The sequence below is a fragment of the Scyliorhinus torazame genome, chromosome 3 (assembly GCF_047496885.1).
Source record: "Scyliorhinus torazame isolate Kashiwa2021f chromosome 3, sScyTor2.1, whole genome shotgun sequence".
NCBI lineage: Eukaryota > Metazoa > Chordata > Chondrichthyes > Carcharhiniformes > Scyliorhinidae > Scyliorhinus > Scyliorhinus torazame.
In genome coordinates this window covers 135507562-135534410 of record NC_092709.1, presented here as the reverse complement: position 1 = coordinate 135534410, position 26849 = coordinate 135507562, and the positions used below count along the sequence as shown (strand labels likewise).

The 26849-nt window shown below is 44.8% G+C and overlaps 1 protein-coding gene across 1 annotated transcript; it reads right to left on the bottom strand.

Annotated features, from left to right (window-relative positions):
* Positions 1-26849, bottom strand: bmp3 (bone morphogenetic protein 3). Its single transcript, XM_072496241.1, has 3 exons — positions 26326-26849; positions 3998-4902; positions 1-3469 (listed from the first exon to the last, which is right to left on the bottom strand). Exons 1-3 carry the CDS (start codon positions 26600-26602, stop codon positions 3278-3280), a joined length of 1374 nt encoding a protein of 457 aa, XP_072352342.1. The 5' UTR covers positions 26603-26849; the 3' UTR covers positions 1-3277.

Genomic DNA, 26849 nt, shown 5'->3' with positions numbered 1-26849 from the left:
ATGTTGAATTTTTAAAAACCTGCTGGAGCTAAATCAAAGTAATACACTAACCAAATCACAGGAAAATTGAAAATATATTGTGATATATGTTGATAGACATACAAATGCTTTTAAACAACACAAAGCCATTTAATTTTGTCAATCTTTAAATATTGCTGCCTGATGGCCAAAGTTAACATTATTATTTGTCACTTTTTAATAATGAAGAATTATACTTTTTAAAATTGAGTTGCTTTTTTAAGTTGGCAAATTTGCTTAAGTTTTGAAAAACAGAATGATACACAAACCTCTTCACAGATGTCTATGTAATACAACATACTATATATATATTAATTTTTTTAAAGAGAAAAGCATGCAATTTGTCTCACACTAGTTTAACTGAGTATCAACTATTTAAATCTGAAGGCGAGAAATGGGAAACATTAATTTAATTAACTTGTTTTTCAATTGGCAATTGATTTTGGCAATTTAATAAACATGACCACTTTTGCAGCAACTCTAATATAGAACTATATACAAAACAAGTATGACAATTACACAATGCATTCAAATACATACCTACTTAAATAGCGAAAATATATTTGAATTTTAAAAAATTATTGAAAAATTACGTGTGTGATTACTTTTTCTGAAATGATTATAAAATATTTTCCTCTAACAAATGTCTGATTATTGCATACTCATATAAAGAAATAAAGTTTTTTTACTGTTATAAAGTGGTGAAAACAGTTGACACTTGATCTAGAACTCATCTTTGGGATCAACATGAGGGTAAACCCACATAACAGGCAATATGGATGGTTAGCATAAAATAATATTGGAAATGATACATTATCTAAACAGAAATAGAATACCTCTATTGGATTATAAGCATACTCATTAAAATATTACTATTGTAAGACACCATGCTCAAGGGTCAATGTTAACAACTTTGGTTGTTTCCACTTGTTTTTTTGGTGGATATAGAGGATCTGGCCAGACCTCTCAAGTCCATTGAGACTGAAGTCCTGCTTGGTGTTTCAATTCATTTTACTTGAAGAAAATTAGTTCCAGGTAAGGCCTGGATAAGTGTCTTTACTTCTCCCATCAAATATTTGTAAATTTGGACTGACAAGTGGAATGCAATAAGTTTCATTAAATCCTAATAATTCACACTTTTGAGATCATTATCACGTAAATTTATCCTTGCGTAAAGAAATGAATGATATAAGGCAGTGGTTTCAGGCAAAGTTGGAGCCCAAGTTTAAGTCCAACTCAGTGAAAATAAAACAAAAGGTGACAGAAGTTGTACAGTGCTGCTCACTGTAAAGTTTGCAATAAAAAATAAGCACAGCCCATTTTAGGGACTTCTAACATCTGGAAAATGGAAATGTAACCTGGTTTTTAAGTGGTACTTACTGAAAGATAAGTTTGAGTACCATTACTGGGGTAACCTGCGGATACCGATGGTGCTGCTTACCTGCATAATAGCTGATAGACAAATGCCTATTAATTGTATCAGATGTGAAAGTTAAACCACATTTAATTCTTCTTCAATATCTCATTTTAATGATAAAATAGATGTTTTCTATTCTTTAATAACATATATAGGTATGACATATTCACAAATGACTTACTTAACATCAATAAGTATATTACTCGAAAAAAGCAGCATATATTAAGCATACTTAATGAAGGACAGATTTTGCCTTTTTGAGCCTACTCCAGTCCGTGTAGTCTGATTAAAGGCTTAAGTTGTAGGGGATTTATTTGTAAATAAATCGTTCTTAAAACATATTAAAACTCTAGGTTACAGCGAAAAATAGAACCATAAATTGAGCTAAACAGTTTTGATTTGACTAGCAGTTAATTGACTAATTTTGGAGCCAGTTAGATTTACTACATTATTGTAACGTACTTTGTTATGAACTGAATAGGCCATCGACAGCAGTGAGTGGGGAGAGTAAGTATTCTAGAAATTATAGTCTCACATCTCTCCCTTCATATTTTTTATTGATTTGGTAGTAAGTAGGCCAATTCAGGAGGCCAGAGAAATGTAACATCTGTTTGTCTTTTACTAGCTGGTCACACATTTACTTGTCCCCAATTTGATACCTGGGGCTAACAAAGATGTGCTTGCAACAGTCCTGACAGAGTTGTCTCATTTGGCCAGTTGAAACTGGAATGGGTGCTTATGAATCATTGTAGCTCTGCTGGTTTATTGTAGCTATATCTGACTTCTATTTAACGGCTCCAGCAAACATTCTATAATCCTAGAGACTGTGTTCCCTTACCTATTTGAAGTGACTGTTTTAGATCATGCAACATCTTCACAGTTTGCATTTAAAATGTTGCTTATTAATATTAAATAAAATATTGTGCACTGAACATGTTGTACTGTCGTAGTAAGGTATTTTAGCAAGTAAAGGGCAGCATGGTGGCACAGTGGTTAGCACTGCTTCCTCACAGCTCCAGTGTCACCGGTTCAATTACAGCCTCGGGTAACTGTCTGTGTGGAGTTTGCACCTTCACCCCGTGTCTGCATGGGTTTCCTCTGGGTTCTCCGGTTTCCTCGCACAGTCCAAAGACGGGCAGGTTATGTGGATTGGCCAGTTAGGTGGAAGGCTAAATTGCTCCTTAGTGTCCAAGAAGGTTAGATTGGGTTACGGGGATAGGGTGGGCCATGGGCCTAGGTAGGGTGTTCTTTAAGAGGGTCAGTGCAGACTTGATGGGCCGAATGGCCTCTTTCTGCACTGTAAATTTTATGATTCTATGAAATTGATTGTTTCCGAATAATGCACTTGCATTGATTCATGTAGCTGCTTTATATTTCAAATTATTTAATTATTTCTGAGTACTGCAATAAAATACAAAGATTAAAACAAAATGCTCATCACACTCTGTGATTGATTGGATGGGATGTGGGTGTAAGATGGGGGGAAAAGTCATAAAACAGCCATGAAACACAGTTACTTTTGAAGTGCAATGGCAATTTATAATTATGAGTCTTTAAGAACTTAAAATAAATCTACAATAAATGCAGTTCTGTCTCAGAATTCTGAATTCCAGACACAGACCTCTACTGCTTCGACTTGTTGTGGTTCAGAAAACAGCGTGTTGGACGCAGGTGAATGGGTTTGTAAATAAAACGATAAATTATCTTTCATTTCCTTTCATTTAAAGGCACCATTCAGTTTTCATTTGTTGGAAGACTTCCCTTTTGTCATTCAGAATGAAAAAGAAAAAACAAAGATGTCAGCAGTGCAAACCCAGAATCAATGTGTATGCTCCAGTGGGGTTATCTGCATGCACATGACTCCACTGTCATGTTTGGGTAGACCTTCAAGACAATATTCTTGTTTTCATCGACAAAGAGGATGCTTAATGATGACATTTTCTCAGGTACACAGCAAGGCTCTGGAATCCCTGGAACAACGCCCACTGCTCTCACTATACTCTGAATCGTAGCATGGTTTGAAGGTCTCAGCGACTAAAAGAAGAGGGGAAAAAGATTTTACACAAACACTTTTTTTCTAGGCTGACATCTATTAAATAAAATAAGCATTGTGTACTGACTCCTTGATTCCCAACATTTTGGATCAGTCATGATCTAATTGAATGGTGGAACAGGCTCCAACTATTGAATGGCCCACTCCATATTCCTTTGAACAAAATCCTTTTACAGGTTCAGGATTCAGGGGCGGGATTTTCCGCAAATGGAGCGATGTCCGCTACCCGGCGCCAAAAACGGCGAGGATTAGTCCGGTGTCGGGCCGCCCCAAAGGTGCAGAATTCTCCGCACCTTAAGGGGCCAGGCCCTCACCTTGAGGGGCTAGGCCCACGCCAGAGCGGTTTCCGCTCCGCCGGCTGGCGGGAAAGGCCTTTGGCGCCACGCCAGCCGGCGCCAAAAGGACTTCACCGGGCGACGCATGCGCGGGATAGTCAGCGGGATAGTTCACATGGCCTGGGGACCATAAGAAAGAAAGAAAAAATTTGAGTGTAAAAAATGAGTACCCACCTTTAGCATTGGGAACTGGCAGGCACCTGCACAATAATATGCATCAAAAGACTTGGGGGAGATTATCCATTCACTCCATCCAATGTCTGCAAAATCCACTTTCAGGTAACGACGAGCACAATTTCTGGGTTCATTCCACTGTCTCCGTCTTGCCTTCCTCAATGTTTGCTCATCATACTGAAGAGTCTGTGATTTCTGTCTATTGCTCTTTCTCTGCTTTGCCTTTCTCTGCCTGTCCGCTGGCCGAGGATGCAGCTTTTTGTACGGCCTTCTGGTCTCCCATGCACTAGCCTCATTGTACTGGTACTCTGCACCAGGTAACTCATTGTTGTGCAAGGGCATGAGCAAGTTAGCCGATCGTTTCTTTCTTACTTCGAATGTCCTGTTTGCGGCATTGATTCCAAAGCCCTGCACTTTGGTGACAAATGATCCCCGGTGCCTTTGAAGGGTGCTCACCACAGTGTCCAATTCTGAAATTGCAGAATCATTCGCATACACCAAAATGTAGGGCGAACGGTTTGAAAGCAACTGTTTCCATAAGATTGGACCAGAAGGCATGATCTCAATTCCAATCAAAAGGTCATCATCTGACTTCACGTTGTTAACCACTCGTGTGATGTCTTTCCACTGCCAAGAGAGAAAGTCTCGATAAAAAGTGGACGTAGTTATTACATAGTGACCCAGAATTGTGGTGTTGTTGTCAGCAGTGGCAAAAACCCAGATCGAAAGGTCAATGTTGACTTGTTTTCTGTGTAAATGACGCCTGCAGCCCTTTGAGTAGGGGCAAATATTGCTGTTGTTAACGAGATCAGCTGTATAATAATGCAACGTGGCAGACAAAATGTCTTCGGATTTTGTCAGAGATGTCAGATTAAAAATATGCAGCTGCTTGTCTCCAATCCACCCTATAATAAATACAAAACAATAACAGATCAAATAGCCAGTAGTATCAAAGCTTGCACAGAGTAATATTGCAGCATTACATCATTAGTGATACAGTTAACTGAACACTTCTTATCAGATTCCTTTATGTCATGTCATGTCTGGACTGGAATACTTAATAAATGTTATTCCACCCAAGTATATTGGTGGACAGAAATCTGTTGGTAGGTGAAGATTTCAAGCACTTTTTTGACATTATGATGAGGCATTATTAATTCAAGTTCCAAAACAAGTTATGATTGTTTTGAAGTGTTGTAGTTTTCTGAAGTAATACATTTGAACAGTGAGATCTATTCACTGCACACGGCTGGTCAGGGTTCCAAACATGGCATTGGGGTGCCACTACTCACTGTAGCAGCTTAAACTAGTTAGCAGTGTTAAACATGCAGAGAAGAGATAAGCTACAACTGTTATGAAGATTTTGCTGTCAATCAAGCCCTAGATCTTGTCCATCCAATGAATGTCTTTATAGCCAGTCACATTTATTGCCTCTATGTCAGAATGCTAAAGGCTGAAGCCGGGCTTTAGACATTCTTTGGCAATATGGCCACAACGGACAACCAAACATGAGGCCTTATATCAATTGCATGTTCAGAGGCAGCTTCGCCCATTTGAACGAAATTAATATCGGACTTGTCTCATCAGCAGTGGCCTGAAGGTAAATCCACATGCAGGTGAGGAGGGGATGGAGTGGACCACAAGAGAGGACAATCAGAATACTGGAGAGTTGTGGGACCAGTCCTGCTCACCATGGTTTAATGACAACATTTAAAATATTTTTAATTCAAACTTCCCATACATCACGGTATACAGGTCAATGTTTGAAGCCTCCTTCCAAACATTGGAGCCGACTTACACACCGACTCTACAATGTGAAATGCTGGTGCAGGTGTCACCATTTTGAAACTTGAAGAAAACATAACACTGGTAATTCATATTAACTTAATGTGGCACAGTCTATTGAATTAATTATAAATATAGCTTTAACCACAATCGAAGTGTTTTAAAACTGTCAAACTCCTCCTCTCCCCCCCCTCCCCCCCCCCACTTCTTGGGCGTGTTTTGTGGCAGTGGATGCAGTCTGCCATTGGCTAGAGCTTAATGGGTTTTCCGTTGTTCGCACCCTTCGCCGCTGGGTAACCCATGGCAGGGCCATCGTTGGCAGGACCAGAAGATCCTGCTGGCGGAAACGGCCGGAAAATTTCAGACATTGTCTTCAACATCCGACACAAAGAGTTCATCAAATTGATTCTGAGTCACTTTGGCTATGGCATCATGGTCAGGATCCATCTCTGGATCAGGTCATCTTCCTCTCCATTAATTCAGTGAGATATGCTGCATTGTTTGAATGATCTGATGACAGTTTGTGCACTAATAGCATCCCATGATCTGATCAGGAATCCACACAGAGCATCAAGCAGGGCAGCATGCATATTTCCACTCATTGTGAAAATCTTATTTCTGTCAACTATCCACCTAGGAGGTTGAGGGGCGACCTGATAGAGGTATACAAAATTATGAGGGGCATAGACAGAGTGGATAGTCAGAGGCTTTTCCCCAGGGTAGAGAGGTCAATTACTAGGGGGCATAGGTTTAAGGTGAGAGGGGCAAAGTTTAGAGTAGATGTACGAGGCAAGTTTTTTACGCAGAGGGTAGTGGGTGCCTGGAACTCACTACCGGAGGAGGTAGTGGAAGCAGGGATGATAGGGACATTTAAGGGGCATCTTGACAAATATATGAATAGGATGGGAATAGAAGGATACGGACCCAGGAAGTGTAGAAGATTGTAGTTTAGTTGGGCAGTATGGTCGGCACGGGCTTGGAGGGCCGAAGGGCTTGTTCCTGTGCTGTACATTTCTTTGTTCTTTGTTCTTTGTACTCTATTCAACGTGAACATGATCTTTGAATGGCTTCTTAAGACATGCATACAAAGATTGGACTGCAGACATTAACTCCCCTGGTATAAATGTAATGTGGTGCGATTTTTTCTCAGCTACCTCTTGATCTCATCAGATTATATGGGATTTGAACATGTCCCATACTGATACTAATAATCTGCATTCTTTATGAGGACCTATTCCATGCATTATTAATTCATAACTTTACTCCATCCTCATCCATCAAACCATTGTCATGAATATGCACACACTCCTGCAGGGAATTTGATCAACATTTCTTTTACATTTGAAAATTATCAGAAGCTTTAATTTTGTTCCATTGGCCAGGCAGGTCAGTACCACTGTGAATCTTGTATTCTCATGGCCTGTCATTTTCACCAGAACTTTCGAACCTTTCCACTCGACAGTTTGGCTGCAGGGTTTATCATGCGTGCTTCCTCCATGTTGCCAATGTGACTTAATGGGTACTCATGTTTTCACTGCTACCTATATGAACCGCTGCCGACTGGTAATTTTAGCATTTGGTAGTCCATGAGCTATTTTGGTCTTCTGTTGCAAAACTGGACTGCTCCATTCCCTAAAGCATGTACACCAACTAATTGTTGGTCTGAAATCTTTGCTGGGCTCAGGGTTTCATTTGGCTCATTTAAGTGGTATATATGCAGTGCATTTGTGATGTTGATATAACCATTTTGATGACTTTTGAGCACCTGCTCCAATACATGTTTCTCCAGATCAGGCCAGTGGCCGGTCCCTGTTTAGGGGCGTCATTCTCCGACCCCCCCGCCGGGTTGGAGAATGGCCATTGGCCGCCGTGAATCCCGCCCCCGCCCCCGCCGAAGTCTCCGCTCCCGGAGATTGGGCGGGGGCGGGAATCCGGCCGCGCCGGTTGGCGGGACCCCCCGCTGGATTCTCCGGCCCGGATGGGCCGAAGTCCCGCCCAGGAATTGCCTGTCCCGCTGGCGTAAATCAAACCTGGTATTTACCGGCGGGACCAGGCGGCGTGGGCGGGCTCCGGGGTCCTGGGGGGGGGGCGCGGGGCGATCTGACCCCGGGGGGTGCCCCCACGGTGGCCTGGCCCGCGATCGGGGCCCACCGATCCGCGGGCGGGCCTGTGCCGTGGGGGCACTCTTTCCCTTCCGCCTCCGCCACGGTCTCCACCATGGCGGAGGCGGAAGTGACTCTCCCCACTGCGCATGCGCGGGAAACTGACAGCGGCCGCTGACGCTCCCGCGCATGCGCCGCATTTCCGCGCCAGCTGGCGGGGCAACAAACGCCATTTCCGCCAGCTGGCGGGGCGGAAATCCCTCCGGCGTCGGCCTAGCCCCTCAATGTTGGGGCTAGGCCGCCAAAGATGCAGAGACTTCCGCACCTTTTTGCCGGCGCGATGCCCGTCTGATTTGCGCCGGCTTTGGCCTTTGATGCCGAAATCGTAACCAATGCCACTCCCTCAATTCTCCAGTCCCCGGGCAATCGCTCAGGCACGATTTACGTGGTGCGGCTAGGGGGCCATTGACAGTGGCCAACCCCCGCGCTTCTCCGCGCAAAACTGGCCGAGTTCCCGACGGCGGGGTTCTAACCACGTATTGGCCGTCGGGAACCTCGGGTGTTCCATTGGCCAGGCAGGGGAGATCAAAGTGGGGGGGGGGCGGGGGATCAAATACCGGGGGTGCCTCATGGGCAGCCAGGGCAGCGCTCGGGCGGCTAGGATCCGCGGGCGCATGCCACCTTGGGGGGTCCTACATCTTGCACCTGCAATCGATCCGTGGTTCGAGTCTTCCGCTGCAGGCCGCCGTGCACATGCACGGACTCACGGCCGCAAGTGTGGGGGCCCGTTTCTGCAGCTGAAGCTGCGAGAAGCACTCCATGGCCCTGTCAGCCCCTGCAAGGTAGATCAATAGCTGTAGATTTTTCTGAGGAAAGTCAAGAGTGAAATGCCAGCGTTTCTATGCTGGCTTGGGGACAGAGCCCCATTTTTGGAGAATCCAGCCCCAGGGCTGGTGGGACAGAGAATCCCGCCTTCATTCTTTTCTCTGGAGGACCTATTTTTATCCCTCACTCCCCATGCCATGCACGGACTGCACTTTAAGCTCCCATGCATCATCTTCACAAGACAGCCCGAATTGCCTGCTTGGTCCCATGCACCAACTTACAGTATATGTGAGACGTGCATTTCGGAGGTGAAAAATCGAGACTGGTTACTAATGCAAGTATAATACTTCATAGTTGATAAGGGTGTCAACTTACAGACTCACTGTATGCAAAAGCCTGGTTTTCGGCACCAAAATATCAGGTTGTTTTATACACCGGGTCAACTTACTGGCCATAATCTATGCTATCTGTTGGTGATGACTGCTGCTTTGGCTACAAGGTCTCTCTTGGGTGAATGGAGACCAATTTTACAGAGCAGTGCTTATGGGCCTCAGGCCTTTCAACAACATATACGAAGGGTCTCACTCCTGTTTTAGGCGGCAGCCCAAAGGCTGGGCCTGAAGAACACAGCAGTGGCTGGAATGTCCACAACGACTGGGTACAGGCCCTCCCGCTGCTAATCTTGTCATCATTACACCCGTTGTGCAACACATACAAACTGTTATCCTCAAGACCCCAGAGTATACATTCCAGTAAAACACATTCTTCAGGTGAAATGTTAAACTGAGATTCTGTCGATCTGATCTGATTCAGGTGATTGTTAAGAATCCCAAGAAAGTATTTAACCGAGAACAGTAAGGTCTCCTGGTAACATGCTTCATTCTTCCTTCTGAAAGATGTAATGAAGTGCCGCAAACATCAAACTGAAAAAGCTTTCAAAACTGAGAAGCTGCATTTTGTTTCACATGACACAAGATGGTGCTGTTGAGTTATTAACAATTAACTAATGGCACTGCGATTGAATTCAAATTCAGTTGGGTGTTGAACAGGCAGTTACCAACAATGATTAATTAAACTAGAGATATATTTGCCCTGTAATAAAGTTGCATGTTGCTTGAACAGAAATGCGTTAAGACTAGGATAAGGCAAATTGGCTTTCGTAAAAGAAGACATATAAAGTGCTTGTGGAATGCTGCAACATGTAGAACTTAAGATAAAAAATGAATCTCAGAGTCATTTATAATCAAAGTGAAAGTCACTGCTGTTTTTCAATTGCAGTACGGGTTTCTGTCTCATCTCGTGCGCAGACAGGGAAAAAAAGATTCTTAGTTGCAAAAGCTTTGTTAGTTAGATGTTTACAGCATTTCATCACACCTGTCAGGAATATCTCATTGACAATGAATCACTTGAAAGTTTAGAGATCAATATGATGTAGTCATACATTCTATTTTGATAAACTCTTCAAAGTAGCCGAAGGATCCTGGAAAACTGTGTGTCCTAGTCTGCTGCCACAACAAATGGGAATCTGAGCTGCTGGAATTGCTATCCTGCCCTGCTTTCTGGGGTCCCAGATATTTGCATAAATTGGTCGAGCACCGTGCACCATTTGAGCTGTGGTGTTAATCTAACGGGAGAGGAAAGTGACTGTAGAGCTTTTCCATGTCACTAACGAGTGAGGTGGCCATCTTAAAACTGCAGGAGTATTGAACAAAGTTACTCATTTCCAAAAGCTGGTTTCCCTCGCTCCTGAGTACGACAATAATTTAAGTTGTAGTGGGGCCTATCTCTGCCAGATCAGATGTTGTCAAGTATTAAAGCAGATATATATTATGTTGTGAACAACTAAAGTGGAATTTGTGGGAATTCGATAGATAAAATTATTGCAATCATCCCATCTCTTTTGCTGACATCAACACCTCAGTATCTGGTATAAACTCTTACAGAACATAAAATGGAATCATAGAATCTCCACAGTGCAGAAGGAGGCTATTTGGCCCATTAAGTCTGCACCAGCCCATGGAAAGAGCATCCTACTTAAGCCCACATCTCCACACTCTCCCTGTTACCCCACCGAACCTTTTGGACACTAAAATGCAATTTAGCATGGCCAATCCGCCTAACCTGCACATATTTAGGTTGTGGTAGGAAACCGGAGCACCTGGAGGAAACCCACGCAGACACAGGGAGAAAGTACAAATTGCACACAGATAGTCACCCGATATCGGAATTGAACCCAGGTCCCTGGCACTGTGAGGCAGCAGTGCTAACCACTGTGCCACTGTGCCCCCCTACAGATGCATGGTCTGTCCCAATTTACATTCCATCTACCCTCTATATGATGTAATTAGGCCAGAATATATGCAAACAATTGGATTTTTATGCATTTTCATGCATTCATGCATACAACATCCCATACACATTGACAAAATATAGGCTGGCTATGTGGCATAGTAACTGTTGGTTCAGAGACTAGCACTGTACTACAGCATAGTTGAAATCAATTTTGTAAACCCACAGGAAAATAATTAACCTTACATCATCAAGGGAGGAAACTGGAGCCTCCGGAGGAAACCCACGCAGATATGGGGAGAAAGTGCAAACTCCACACAGACAGTCACCCAAGGTCAAAATTGAACCCGGGTCCCTGGCACTGTGAGGCAGTAGTGCTGTGCTCTTTCAAATCGAAAAAACATCTTAAATTCCCTATCCAGCTCATTTCCTTTCCCAAATAAACGGCCTTGCTCAAGATTTTATCATGAACGTTCCTTGTAATTTAAGCTCTGGATACTGGACATTTACCATAGTTGTCAACAAGCTGAATTTAGGGGCTGGTTTAGCACAGGGCTAAATCGCTGGCTTTGAAAGCAGACCAAGGCAGGCCAGCAGCATGGCTCATTTCCCGTACCAGCATCCCCGAACAGGTGCCGGAATGTGGCGACTAGGGGCTTTTCACAGTAACTTCATTTGAAGCCTACTTGTGACAATAAGCAATTTTAATTTTTCATTTCATTTAGATTACTTTGGTGTTGGTCATGAAATATGAGGTGTGATTTTGCAAGGTGCGTTCCCAGTGTTGGGGATCAGAAGTATAGTTCATTACAGGGCAGATTCTGCAACTCATGCCTTTATCTAGCGTGATTCCATGCCACAGAAATTGTACTGTGTAGTTTGCTTCATCACACAGGGAGGACTGAGTGCAGGGTACAAACGAATGTATTTGCAGTGGTATCAACAATAATTCAGAGATACCCCGAGGCGGATTTACAATGAAACATACTGTGCCTAGACACAGGGCTCCAACCAATAGGTGCGGCCCATGCCGGGACGGTGCACTGGACATCTAATCAGAGGCTGATTACTCTGCATTTGCTGAAAGGCTAATTTATTAGCCTATGTGGAGCGAAATTAGACTCTGATTGGTGAGTCTGAAAGAGCGGGAAAACTGGTAACCAACGGTTAACGTGAGGCACATGAGACAATGACGAGGGGAGAGTGAGAAGCTGCTGAAGTTTGGGAATCAAGCCACGAGGAGCTAAGTAGGCGAGGTGGACACGTTTGAGCCGGGCACAGGCCCCAGCGCATCCAGGCCACCAACAGGCGCATGAAGTGCAATGACCCGAATCAAGTCTCGAGGCCAACCGTCGGGCAGAGGAGCAGGCCCAGGCCAGCAACAGGTGTGTGAAGTTACCTCAGGGTGAGGGAGAGGCACGTGACCACGATGAGTGAAGCAGGTTGCCTTGAAGACCCAGATAAGCAAGGTGTGTGGAGTGTGTGTGAGGGCCGGTTTGCATTATGGAGAGAGGGATAATTTGTGATGGGGTTGGGAGGTACACAGAGAGAGAGTTTGTGAGGGGATGGGCAAGAGGAAAGTAGAGTGAGGGTTGTTTCAAATCCAGCTTCATAGTTAAAAGATGAATCCAAATTTTGAAGACCAAACGCGCTGCAAGGTATTCCTGCGCCCGCAGAACGCCGGGACCCATCCGGATCGCAAACATGTCCCCCTAGCAACCCCTCTACCTCAACCAGCGCCCGGGACCCTGTCAGACGCGACCCCAGATACATAAACAGCGCCCTGGTCCCCGCCAGCGCCCTGGACCCCGCCAGACGCAACCACCTGCTTTCCACAAGAGCTGACATCTGCCATCGAATCCCAGGATCATCCAGCAGCCGCCACAGACCGAGGAAGCGAGGGAAACGTGGCGGTCTGCAGGTTAGACTGAAGCAACGCGGTTTCAAGACCCCTCTCCCAGCATACTCCTGGCAAGCGTCCAAGCAATCGAAAACAAGCTGGATGAACTTAACGCCAGACTTACCTCTCAGAGGGAAGTAAGAGACTGCTGTGTGCTCTGTTTCACAGAGACATGGCTCACCCCGCCTCACCGGACTGTGCCATACAACCTGAAGGCTTCTCAATTTACCGGGCGGACCGCACGGCATCATCAGGCAAAGCGAAGGGTGGAGGGGTTTGCCTCCTCATCAACTCCTCCTGGTGCTTGGATGTGGCGACTCTGGCGACCTACTGCTCCCCAGACCTGGAATACCTGACCGTGAAGTGCCGCCCATATTATCTTCCACGTGAGTTCACTTCAGCCATTATCACAGCGGTCTACATCCCACCCCAGGCAGTAGTGAGGAAGGCGCCGGACTAACTATACACAGTAATAAACAACTACGAAACAGAACACCCGGAGGCCTTGTTCATCGTGGCCGGAGACTTCAACAAGGCCAACCTCAAAAGTGTACTGCCAAAATTCCACCAGCACATCTCCTGTCGCACCAGGGGCGACAACACTCTTGACCACTGCTACTCAAAAATCAAGGGCGCCTACCGTTCCATCCCCCGGCTGCACTTTGGGAAATCAGACCATAAGACGGTGCTCCTTCTCCCGGCATACAAGCAGAAACTCAAGCGGGAAAATCCAGCTAAGGAGGTTGTGCAGTGCTGGTCCGAGGAGACAGAAGAGCTCTTACGTGACTGCTTAGAGACAGTGGACTGGTCCATATTTAAGAACTCAGCGACCAACTTAAATGAGTATGCCACCACCATCACAGACTTCATCAGCAAATGTGTGGACGACTGCGTGCCAAAGAAAGCAGTACGTGCGTCCCCCAACCGGAAACCATGGTTCAATCGCGAGGTTGACTCCCTACCGAAGGACAGATCTGAGGCGTTCAAGGCAGACGACCCTGACCTATACAAGAAATCCAGGTACGACCTCCGCAAAGCCATCAGAGATGCCAAGAGAGAATATCAAACCAAGCTAGAGTCACAGACAGACTCTCGGCGGTTGTGGCAAGGACTAAACAACTTAAAGGGCTACAAAGCGAAGCCGAACAGTATCACTGGCAGCAGCGCACCACTCCCCGATGAACTCAATGCATTCTATGCTCGGTTCGAGCAGGTAACCAACAATCCGCTGTCGAGTGCCCCAGCAGCCCATAATTCACCCATACCTACCATCACAGCTTCCGAAGTCAGATTGGCCTTCCTGAAAGTGAACCCTCGGAAGGCAACGGGCCCGGATGGGATCCCTGGTCGTGCACTCAGAGCCTGCGCGGACCAGCTGGCAGAGGTATTCGCGGACATCTTTAACCTGTCCCTACTCCACTCCGAGTTCCCCACCTGCTTCAAGAAGACCACCATCATACCAGTACCAAAGAAGAACCAGGCAACGTGCCTCAATGACTACCGACCAGTGGCCCTGACTCCAGTCGTAATGATGTGCTTCGAGAGTTTGATCATGAAGCGCATCACCTCCATACTCCCAGAATGCCTTGGTCCACTGCAATTTGCATACCGCTGCAACCGGTCCGCATCAGACACCATTTCCCTGGCCCTACACGTATCCCTAGAGCATCTCGACAACAAGGACTCCTACATCAGACTCCTATTTATTGACTACAGCTCCGCCTTCAACACCATAATCCCAGCCAAGCGCATATCAAAGCTCCAAAACCTAGGACCTGGCTCCCCACTCTGAAACGGGATCCTCGATTTTCTGACCAACAGACAACAATCAGTAAGAATGAACAACAACACCTCCTCCACAATAGTCCTCAACACCGGCGCCCCGCAAGGCTGTGTATTTAGCCCCCTACTCTACTCCCTGTACACCCACGACTGCGTGGCAAAACTTGGTTCCAACTCCATCTACAAGTTTGCTGACGATACGACCATAGTGGGCCGGATCTCGAATAACGATGAGTCCGAATACAGGAGGGAGATAGAGAATCTAGTGGAGTGGTGCAGCGACAACAATCTCTCCCTCAATGCCAGCAAAACTAAAGAGCTGGTAATTGACTTCAGGAAGCAAAGTACTGTACACACCCCTGTCAGCATCAACGGGGCCGAGGTGGAGATGGTTAGCAGTTTCAAATTCCTAAGGGTGCACATCTCCAAAAATCTGTCCTGGTCCACCCACATCAACGCTACCACCAAGAAAGCACAACAGCGCCTATACTTCCTCAGGAAACTAAGGAAATTCGGCATGTCCATATTAACCCTCACCAACTTTTACAGATGCACCATAGAAAGCATCCTATCAGGCTGCATCACAGCCTGGTATGGCAACTGCTCGGCCCAGGACCGCAATAAACTTCAGAGAGTCGTGAACACCGCCCAGTCCATCACACGAACCTGCCGCCCATCCATTGACTCAATCTACACCTCCCGCTGCCTGGGGAAAGCGGGCAGCATAATCAAAGATCCCTCCCACCTGGCTTACTCACTCTTCCAACTTCTTCCATCGGGCAGGAGATACAGAAGTCTGAGAACACGCACAAACAGACTCAAAAACAGCTTCTTCCCCACTGCCACCAGACTCCTAAATGACCCTCTTATGGACTGACCTCATTAATACTACACCCTGTATGCTTCACCCGATGCCAGTGCTTATGTAGTTACATTGTATATGTTGTGTTGCCCTATTATGTATTTTCTTTTATTCCCTTTTCTTCTCATGTACTTAATGATCTGTTGAGCTGCGCGCAGAAAAATACTTTTCACTGTACCTCGGTACACGTGACAATAAACAAATCCAATCCAATCCAAAATGAACCTGAAAAGAACATGGGAATGACTGTACAAACACATGCTCTGTCAGACGCTTCATTAACTGCCTAAAATTCTATTCCCGTACCAGCCTCCCCGAACAGGTGCCTGAATGTGGCGACTAGGGGCTTTTCACAGTAACTTCATTGAAGCCTACTTGTGACAATAAGCAATTTTCATTTTCATTTCAGGAGATACTGTCAAAAGCACAGAAATCTGTAGGTGATGCAAGAGGACGAAGCTAGGCAAAAAGACAATTTGTCATTTTACTTTAAAGAGTTTGAAGTATTGAACGGTGCACAAACTGCACATTCAACCTCATCCAAAAGTATGGGTGAATTATCTGATGACATAGACTTGCCAATTTCCAGAGATACCACATTGAGATTGCCAATTTCCAGAGATACCACGCTTTTCCCCGGGGTAGAGGGGTCAATTACTAGGGGGCATAGGTTTAAGGTGAGAGGGGCAAGGTTTAGAGTAGATGTACGAGGCAAGTTTTTTACTCAGAGGGTAGTGGGTGCCTGGAACTCGCTACCGGAGGAGGTGGTGGAAGCAGGGACGATAGTGACATTTAAGGGGCATCTTGACAAATACATGAATAGGATGGGGATAGAGGGATACGGACCCAGGAAGTGTAGAAGATTGTAGTTTAGTCGGGCAGCATGGTCGGCACGGGCTTGGAGGGCCGAAGGGACTGTTCCTGTGCTGTACATTTCTTTGTTCTTTGTTCTATTGCCTGAAAAGGCTGAACAAGAAGTGGACTCTGGAATGACAATGGAACTACAAGATATTGATGATTTTTAATAATAATAACAATGATAATAATAATAATCGCTTATTGTCACAAGTAGGCTTCAATGAAGTTACTGTGAAAAGCCCCTAGTCACCACATTCCGGCGCCTGTTCGGGTAGGCCGGTACGGGAATTGAACCCGCGCTGCTGCCTTGTTCTTCATTTCAAGTCAGCTGTTTAGCCCACTGTGCTAAACCAGCCCCTTTTAAGGGGCCTCTGAAGTGAGGGAAGAAGCCAAGCCTGAATATACAGCCTCATGGCCAAAATCTGTTCCACTGGGTATGCTAGAATATTCTGTACTAAATAAACCAGATGACATAAATGATATGGAAAATTTGAGAAAAGAGTTTGAGGTTGGAGGCCGAAAGCAGGTTAGAAATTTTCATAAGTCCCATTTTATGAGGGGGAAGAGAAATGGGGTGAAGGAAACCAAAAATTGGTTGATTTTGTTTTCCAGAAACCTTTTAAGTTTTAATAGTCTACTGTTATGTTGGCAAATTATTCCCTGACCCTAGTAAAGGAAAAAAGCATTTGTTGATGGATACTCTAACTGGAGAAATGTTGGAAGAGATATTGCTGATCATTAAACTTCCAAAGCTCATATTAAAGCTATGTGTGAGTTAATTCAAAGATGTAAATTATCTGCGAAAATTGATTCTCTGTTATTGGCTCTGTTTGAAAAGGAGTGTTCGTATTGGAGGAGTGTTCGTAAGTGTTGAGACGCATTGTTGCCGCAGTCAAATTGCTGTCTTCCTTGAGACTACCTCTCACAGCACATGATGAGTCATTCGTGTTAAATCGAAAAGGTAATGTTTTAGCCTGCCTTGAATATCACAGAGAATTTGATGATCTTCTCAAAGAGCATTTGAAAAGATATCAATATTGTGGCTCAGGGAAGACCAACATTTTAATGCACCAAACATACAATGACTTAATTAATAATAACAATAATCTTTATTAGTGTCACAAGTAGGCTTACATTAACACTGCAAGAAGTCACTGTGAAAATCCCATTGCATCGTTGAGACTGCCACTATTATTTGTGACAAAATAATAGTGCAATTGCAGAGTAGAAATGAATCTCTGAAGAAAACTGTTATTTTGCATGCTTTTTGACAGAAGTTTGGATGAAAATGCTAAAATAACTGCAGTAAGAAATTAAGTGAATTCTACTGGGAGGATAAAATCCCTACAGTGCAGAAGGAGGCCATTCGGCCCATCGAGTCTACATTGACACTCTGACATAGACACAAATATTTTTAAAGATAAAGTGAAACAATTCATTCATTTAATCGATAATATTAAGCTCTGTGCTTTGCGAATATAGCTGATTTGTACAGACTCAGGCAACCTTCCCAAACATGGAAACCATTATATGAAAATATTTTTTGACAATACCTGTTACAAATACTTCCAGTGAATGTTCTTTCCCTGTATCGAAAATAATTATTTGTGAAATACGATGAGTCAGGAACATTTGGCAAGTTTTACAAGATTTTAGCTATGATGATGTAATTGTTGATTTTGTAAAGAAAACAATACATAAAAAACTATCTATATTGCCTTGGCAACAAGGGATGATGTATGAAAATCTTAAAAATCTGTCCCTCTTCCATATTCTCTTGGTTAAATTCTGTTTTTAAAAATGGGCCATTGCTGCTTTGATATAATGGCTGCAGAGAGTCACATGCTGATAGTTCTAACCACCATCACTCTCAGGACCGGCCTTAGAATGTTTCCAGGACAAAGATTGGAATCCTACAGACAAAGCCACTGATATTGGACTTGGACTCACTGGACACTCCACCCATGTAAATTTATGGCAATCATGTCTTTGATTTTGTGAGAGGCAGCATGGAAGTTAATATTTAAAAGGAATGAGACTCTGAAATATATTGAATGACAGCGTATGTACCTTGCATCTTGTTGATATTTGCTCCTGCACTGGACTGGCTCATTCTGACCTGCACTATCTTGTGCTGCATTGATGCCATCGGTTGATTTTTCCATCTCGTTGCTCATCAGCAAGTTCCATGTTTGTTTGCCTCAAAACTCACACCTATTGATCATTATTACCGTCATTCTGGCAAGAGGTAAGTTTGGATTTCGATTCAACAATTATTCATACAGGCGTGTTTTACAAGTTAAAAAGCAATGATCAATTTGTGTATTTTAGGTGGCTTCTGCCGTTGTATTCTGTGAGGTGAGGGTGGGTGGGGTCGGGGGGGCATGTGGATGGGGGAGTGGGCATAAATGAAGGTGAGCACGGGGCCCCATGAACTGTAAATCCACCTCTGGAGATACCTAATGGCCTGCCTGGGCAATTCTAGTTCAACAAGTGATAGGTCACACTGTTTGAACTTCTGCCTACAAGGCAGGTGATGACACTATCTCGGATAGAGTTCCACAAACAGAAGTGGAATGTGAAACTTCTGTGCAGACTTGGGATGATACAGAATATCAAAACAGTTCTTGTTTTTCTGACACGGGTTGGAAATCTGCTTTAATTGTTCGCTACATTGGCAATGCTGCTATAATCACAATCATGTAGATTGCTGATAACTGTTTAATGTTGTAAAGTTGTCACAGTCTCAGGTGACCATGGCTGCTTTCTCCTTTGAGGGGGACAGCTGACTGGTGATGATTTAACCTGAGGATCACCACACCTCAGACAAGGGGCGAGGTTGAGAAGGTGGGATCTTCATGAATAATGTACACACATGCTTTAATCCTCAGACCCTGGTACAGGAATTGAATCCACACTGTTAGCCTCACTCTGCATCACAAACCAGCCAACTGAGCTAAACCTTACCTTTTCCTCTCACTTAGTCTAACCTTACTCTCCTTCCTTCCCACATCCTTAAAAATTCCTCTTTTTCAAGCATTATAGTTCTTGGGATATATATACAACAGACACTGCAGTATTTATTGTCCAATAGATCATCAGGAGCCAACCACATGTATACCACTCAGTTCGATGTAACTATTACTTTCATGTCATCCATATCATATTTGATGTATTATAGTAAGAAAAGAAAAACATCGCTTTTGCTGGTTAAATACAGAATTATAAATTTCTGGCAATTGCGTGAGTTTATAACTGAAAGGTTCAGCTTGCTGTTTACTTACATTGCTGGGATACAAAGAACAAAGAAATGTACAGCACAGGAACAGGCCCTTCGGCCCTCCAAGCCCATGCCGACCATGCTGCCCGACTAAACTAAAATCTTCTACACTTCCTGGGTGCGTATCCCTCTATTCCCATCCTACTCATGTATTTGTCAAGATGCCCCTTAAATGTCACTATCGTCCCTGCTTCCACCACCTCCTCCGGTAGCGAGTTCCAGGCACCCACTACCCTCTGCGTAAAAAACTTGCCTCGTACATCTACTCTAAACCTTGCCCCTCTCACCTTAAACCTATGCCCCCTGGTAATTGACCCCTCTACCCTGGGGAAAAGCCTCTGACTATCCACTCTGTCTATGCCCCTCATAATTTTGTATACCTCTATCAGGTCTCCCCTCAACCTCCTTCGTTCCAGTGAGAACAAACCGAGTTTATTCAACCGCTCCTCATAGCTAATGCCCTCCATACCAGGCAACATTCTGGTAAATCTCTTCTGCACCCTCTCTAAAGCCTCCACATCCTTCTGGTAGTGTGGCGACCAGAATTGAACACTATACTCCAAGTGTGGCCTAACTAAGGTTCTATACAGCTGCAACATGACTTGCCAATTCTTATACTCAATGCCCCGGCCAATGAAGGCAAGCATGCCGTATGCCTTCTTGACTACCTTCTCCACCTGTGTTGCCCCTTTCAATGACCTGTGTACCTGTACTCCTAGATCTCTTTGACTTTCAATACTCTTGAGGGTTCTACCATTCACTGTATATTCCCTGCCTGCATTAGACCTTCCAAAATGCATTACCTCACATTTGTCCGGATTAAACTCCATCTGCCATCTCTCTGCCCAAGTCTCCAAACAATCTAAATCCTGCTGTATCCTCCGACAGTCCTCATCGCTATCCGCAATTCCACCAACCTTTGTGTCATCTGCAAACTTACTAATCAGACCAGTTACATTTTCCTCCAAATCATTTATATACACTACAAAGAGCAAAGGTCCCAGCACTGATCCCTGTGGAACACCACTGGTCACAGCCCTCCAATGAGAAAAGCATCCTTCCATTGCTACTCTCTGCCTTCTATGGCCTAGCCAGTTCTGTATCCACCTTGCCAGCTCACCCCTGATCCCGTGTGACTTCACCTTTTGTACTAGTCTACCATGAGGGACCTTGTCAAAGGCCTTACTGAAGTCCATATAGACAACATCCACTGCCCTACCTGCATCAATCATCTTAGTGACCTCCTCGAAAAACTCTATCAAGTTAGTAAAAACTCTATCAAGTTAGTAGGGATGTCCTACTTGGGATGTCCCAAGCCCGCATGGGTGTGGAGCAGGGCAGTGGTGGTTATGCTAATTTAGAGGCCAACGCCAGGCTTGCATCCAATAGAGAGCAGCGTGCTGCCTCTCTTCGCTGCCAGTCCATCCAGAGGGGCAGGGACCTTGCAGCCTCTGTCACTGGGCTGAGAGGTTCACTGCTGAGGCTGCAAGGGGAACGGGGCGAGAGGCAGCTAAGACAAATGATGCTGTGCTGGGGCTAGGCAGCTGAGCCCTGGGTGACAGGAGGGCTAACCCACAGAGGCTGACCAAGGTCAGACCCCAGGAAGCCCCTTTGGAGGCTGCCTCCATGCAGCTGGCGGCATCCCCATATGGCAGGAGCCCTTCTGCCTGCCCAAGGAAAAAGGCCATCAATTGGCTCTATTATTGTGTAAACTGGCTGCCCCTGGGCGCCGCGGTAAAAATAACCTGACAGAGGGGCTATGGTGAGAAGCCCTCTCAATGTGGCACGCTGGCAGCCCCCCTCCCCCCCGCAAACACCCCCTCGCCTTGTGAAACCCTGGCCACTGCATTACTGTTGAGGTTCACTGCAGACTGTTCATTATCTTTCAGATTTATGATACATAATTCAACTCAAGTTTTATAATGTCATCATCTCCATATCACTCAGGCAACGTGTGAAGTATAAACATAGGGCGCGATTCTCTGAAATGGAGAGAGTGTTCGCGCCGTCGTGAACTCCGTCACGTTTCACGATGGCGCAAAATGGGCACGGGCAGTACCGATTCCGGCCCCCACTGGAGCGGTTCGCGCCACTCCAGCCTCCCTTCCAGGGCGCCGTGCCAACCCACACAAGCGCAGTTGTGCCTCGCCAATCTGCACATGCGCGGGGGACTTCCTCAACGCGCCGGCCCCGGCACAACATGGCGTGGGGGTTCAGGGGCCGGCCGCGTAATAAAATAGGGCCGGGGCTGGAAAGGCCGGCCTGGAGATCGGTGGGCCCCGATCGTGGGCCAGACCCCATCGGAACCCCCCCCCCCAGTGAAGGAGCACTTTTCCCCGCCCCACAGGCTGCCCCCCCACCCTACGCGCAAAGTTCTTGTCGGCTGCGAGCAGGTGTGAACTGCGCCGGCGGGACTCTGCCGTTTCCGCGCAGCCGCTCGGCCCATCAAACCGGAGAATCGGCGGCCCAGCCGCAGACAGCGGCCTGTTCCCGGCACCACGCCAAAAGCTCCTCGGAGAATCGCCGCCGGCATCGGAACGGCAATTCTCCCGTACGGGGAGAATCGTGCCCGTAGTTACTACACCCAAGTACACCAAAGCCCATTGGTATGCACCTATGAGTTATACACGTTCTTGCTGATGTGAGTCCTTATTCTTTTAAGGTTATGCATAGGCATTCCTACCACGTCCAGGTTTTATTCTAGGCAATTTTATCTCTGCTCTTCCCGTGGGGATAAAACAGGGCTGTGTCCATAATTTGAGGATAAAGGTTTGTGAGAAGCTGTCGGACTTAGACACTGACAGCAGGGGGAGCTCTTTCCCCATTAAAATCAATTTAACATTTGCAAACGAACGATACACTTTAAACCACTTTTGGTAGTGTTCTGAACAGAGATGTGAAGACTGGCAAAATATTGAGGAAGCTTAGCTGCTTGAACATTTCAGATTTTGTAGATCAAATGGAATGTGTGAATGAAGGACATTCACAAATGAAACATATTCTTATTAATGCCATATCATTACTTGGGGCTGGTTTAGCAGAGCTAAATCGCTGGCTTTGAAAGCAGACTAAGGCAGGCCAGCAGCAGGGTTCAATTCCCGTACCAGCCCCCCCCCGAACAGGCGCCGGAATGTGGCGACTAGGGGCTTTTCACAGTAACTTCATTTGAAGCCTACTTGTGACAATAAGCGATTTTCATTCATTTCATTTCATTTCATGGGCGATTATTTCCCATGCAAAAGTCAGTGGCAGGAGTTTGGATAACAAAAGGTTGTGTTACATTAGGTGACTTCTTGGTTGCACTGAGGTGAAGTTCTCTTTGACCTGTTGGTTAAAGTTGAAGTTGTGAAATGATTAAATCACAAAAGCTGGTTAAATGATGCAGAACATGATTTATGGTGTTATGGAATCACTGCTGCAAAGGTATCTAAATGAGTCAGTTCTTTGTAAATCCCCTCCATAAAAGGCAAAGAAAAATCAACATTCAGAAGAGATGGTTTTCGTTGAACCTAAATCAAAGAATTACATCAATGTTGCATATTAACTCCACAATATCCAGACATATATAGACTATTTAGAGTCATGTTACCCAGAAAATGCCCTTCAGCCCATCGTGACTGCGCCAGTCAACTCACTATTCCAATCCCATTTTCCAGCACTTGGCCCATAACCTTGTATGCCCTGGGATTGCAAGTGCACATCTAAATACTTCTTGAACATTGTGAGGGTCTCCGCCTTCACCACCATTTCAGGCAGCGGGTTTCAGACGCCCACCACCCTCTGGGTGAAAAGGTTTTCCTCACATCCCCTCTAAACCTCCTGCCCCTTACCTTAAACTATGCCCCCTGGTCATCGATCTCTCCCTCTACGAGGAAAGGTTTCTTCCTGGCTACTTTATCTATGCCCCTAATTTCTGTTCATATTTCCTAATTCCAATTAAATAAAACACAATAAGAATAAGATTGGGTGAAATTGTCAAACTTGTATATGCTTGGGGGAAATAGCAACACTTAAACTCAATTAGTTTTTTTTATTGTTGCCTGAACAGTTACATTTCTGATCATTTAAAATTCTTAGGATGTGATACCTTGAAAAAAAATCAAAGGATAAAAAGAAAATTTACGTAACTAAATACTTAACTGAAAACAGCATTTGACAAACAGTAAAAGAGCTCACTAACAAAAGTATTAACCACCACTTATCCAAGGCATAGGCTACTGTTGCACTCAATGCATTGGCCAATAGCTTTGCCCATTAATATAAGCATAGAGTGACAGAACAAAAAGAAAAGGACAGTGTTTAAAGTGTTGTTGCCTCTTATCTTTTTAGATCATCAAATACTATTTCTTGATTAGGAAGGCACATGGGTAATTTGTTCCTGGGGCAGATATATGATGTACAGAGTTAATGTTAATAGGAATAGGAATGCCTATGCATACCCTTAACAGAAAAAGAAGAAAGAATAAGGACTCACATTAGCAAGAATGGTTGTCTTTTTCCCCCCATTTTGCATAGAAATGAGAAACAACTCTAAAATTGTAATAACTTAAAAGCATGTGGTAAGGAACAAATTCACTTTGCAGATGGTGGGGATAGCAATCGCAATTAACGATAATCTATAGTACAAACACAATCTGTTGTTTTGTAAATGTTCATTGTTTGATCTTGTGTTTGAATAGTTGTACAGTGTCATAGGACTCAACCCATTATTTTATCAATCTGACAGGATCCTAGACAAACCACAGAATAATCTGAGGAGCCAGGTACATTGTAATTATATTTTCTGGCCCTGTATATTTCTATGATCCAATTTATACACAGCTTTGTTTCAAACGTTTTCACAACACCAATATGTTCTTATAATTTATTCAGTACAATTAATAGCCAATATTGAGAAATAGCACAATTTATGTTGCAAACATTTTTTGAGTATCTAAAATTCTTCTAAAGTGGACTAAAAAGAAAAAGAACTGGAAGCACTCTTTTTTTCAACTTCAGCTGCTGGAGGACATGCTTGAAGATCAGATGTGGTTCTGAAGATAGGCATTCGGTATGGTTGCAAGGGCAACTGGCGTAAACCATCCAAAAACAGAACTGCCTCTTTCCTTCACAAGCAGAGTCTCGCTGTGACTTCAAGACTCTAATCTAACCTTGAGATTCAACTACTTATAAACTGCTTGAGCTTTGCTCTCGTGGTTTATGATTCTATTGACATCTTTGATTAGATTACAGCTTTATAACCATAATGCTCTCCCAGACATCCCAGAATTTCAATCCAACTAAGCATCTCAGGTGACATCACAAAGTAGGAAAATGAAGCTTAAGCATTTCACTGAAATCCTTTAACGTCAAGCCAGGTCCTAAAAACACTCTCCATGACACAAAACGTAAAAAAGAGAAGGTTAATGTGCCACTCTCAAAGGATCATTGAATAAAACATTAGACAGGACGTGATACTGAGCATACAGACCAAGAAAGACCCAGTTTCCATTGTTGAATCACCCAATATTAGCCAAGAAAGCAATGATGATACTCCAATGTCCCCCAGTATCCCTGGGCTAGTGAGAGGACACGACTTGGCCAGAAGTCTTACCTCGAACTGGTGTGCAGCTACTGCTGCAGCAAATGCAGATATAAATACTGGAAACGAACACTTTTGTCCAGGGCAGGGATAGTCACACAGGCAAACAGCCATCAACACTCACATGTCCTCGCTCATGTTAAGAATAGATGTTTGACTGAGAAGGGGGCCGGTTGGCTCTGGCTAGCCTGTCGGATCAGAATGGTGCGGGCTTGATTCCCGTTCTGGCTGAGGTAGACCTGGGACCTGTCCTCTCGCCCTGCCCCTGAGAGTGAAAGGCAATATCAAACCACCACTAACAAAACACAGTTCAGGGTGAGGCACCAGCAGGCAATGAGCAAGGAGCTCGATTGAGGCACTGAACGGCTGTCACAGCTCACTGAATCATAGCCCAACACCAGTCATCACCTTTAGCACAGCTGGGGAAACAAAACTAGGAAAATGCAATGAAGCCCGCACTCCACCACTGAACGCTGTTTTCGCCCATTCTGGACACGCCAGTTAAGCTGGCCATTGGTAATAATGCAACATTGAGTTTATAAAAGGCATTACCCATCTGTTTGCCACATCATTATTGAAAATGAATTGGTAACTATTTTGGACTTTAATTAGGAATCAGTCTGTCCTGGTCCAGAGAACATTAATCGCTATATGAGCGTTTCGACAAATACCGAGCAGTTTGATGTGCCTGACTCAAAACGAGCGGGTGAACAGGGACAGTAGCAATGTTAAAAGTGTCACCCAATAGTTACACTGAAATTATGTTTCTTACACATGTTTATCAGCCTTAGTAGGCAGCGGAACTCTTATTGTTAGGACTGGATAGAATTGTATCAAGAGTTTGCACTCACTCATTTATAGAGTGGATACACTCTGTAAACTCCAAGGTTACAACCACTCTTTGGATTTCCTGAGTAATGAATAAAATCAGGTTAAAAATCCCAGGAACTCCGCAGAGAAGGACGTTCTCCTATAAAGTCACAGACATGCTGTTTCACGTTGTGTTCCCCAGTAAAGCAAAGCCTTCCCTCATTACATTATCCCATCCACCACTCTATACTCACCCAAACTAGCTTTGTAACTGCGGACCGTATTGCCATCCTTCAACTGGTAGCCTGCTTTATTGTACTTGTCATAAAGCATCCGCATGTGCTCCGACAGCGTGTCCTGCAGCAGGTCTGAGTCTGTGGAGATGGGGCTTCCCTTGCGAGGGGGAGCAGAGTCCCCCGAGCCAGCAATCCTCCTCAGCCCGTGCAAATGGTCTTTCAGCAGATCCGAGAAGCCCAGAGTGAAAGAGCTCCATCCGACACACACCAGCAGCAACGTGTGGATTCTGCCCATCTTCTTACAAAAAACAAAAACAAAAGCTGAGAAAAACACTAGTCTTGAAATAGATTGTCTTCAGAAAAGAAAGAAATGTTGCTTTTCGAAAAGTTCCAAGATTGTGTTGTTGAGGCTTAGACTGTTCCGGGCGGCTGCAGGTAGGGGCTGAGAGGAGCTCTCCCGGATGTGTGTGTGTGTGTGTGGAGCGGGGCTCACTCTGCCGCTTGCTGGCTGCTGCTCCTCTCTGTCTCTTTCGGACTCGGCT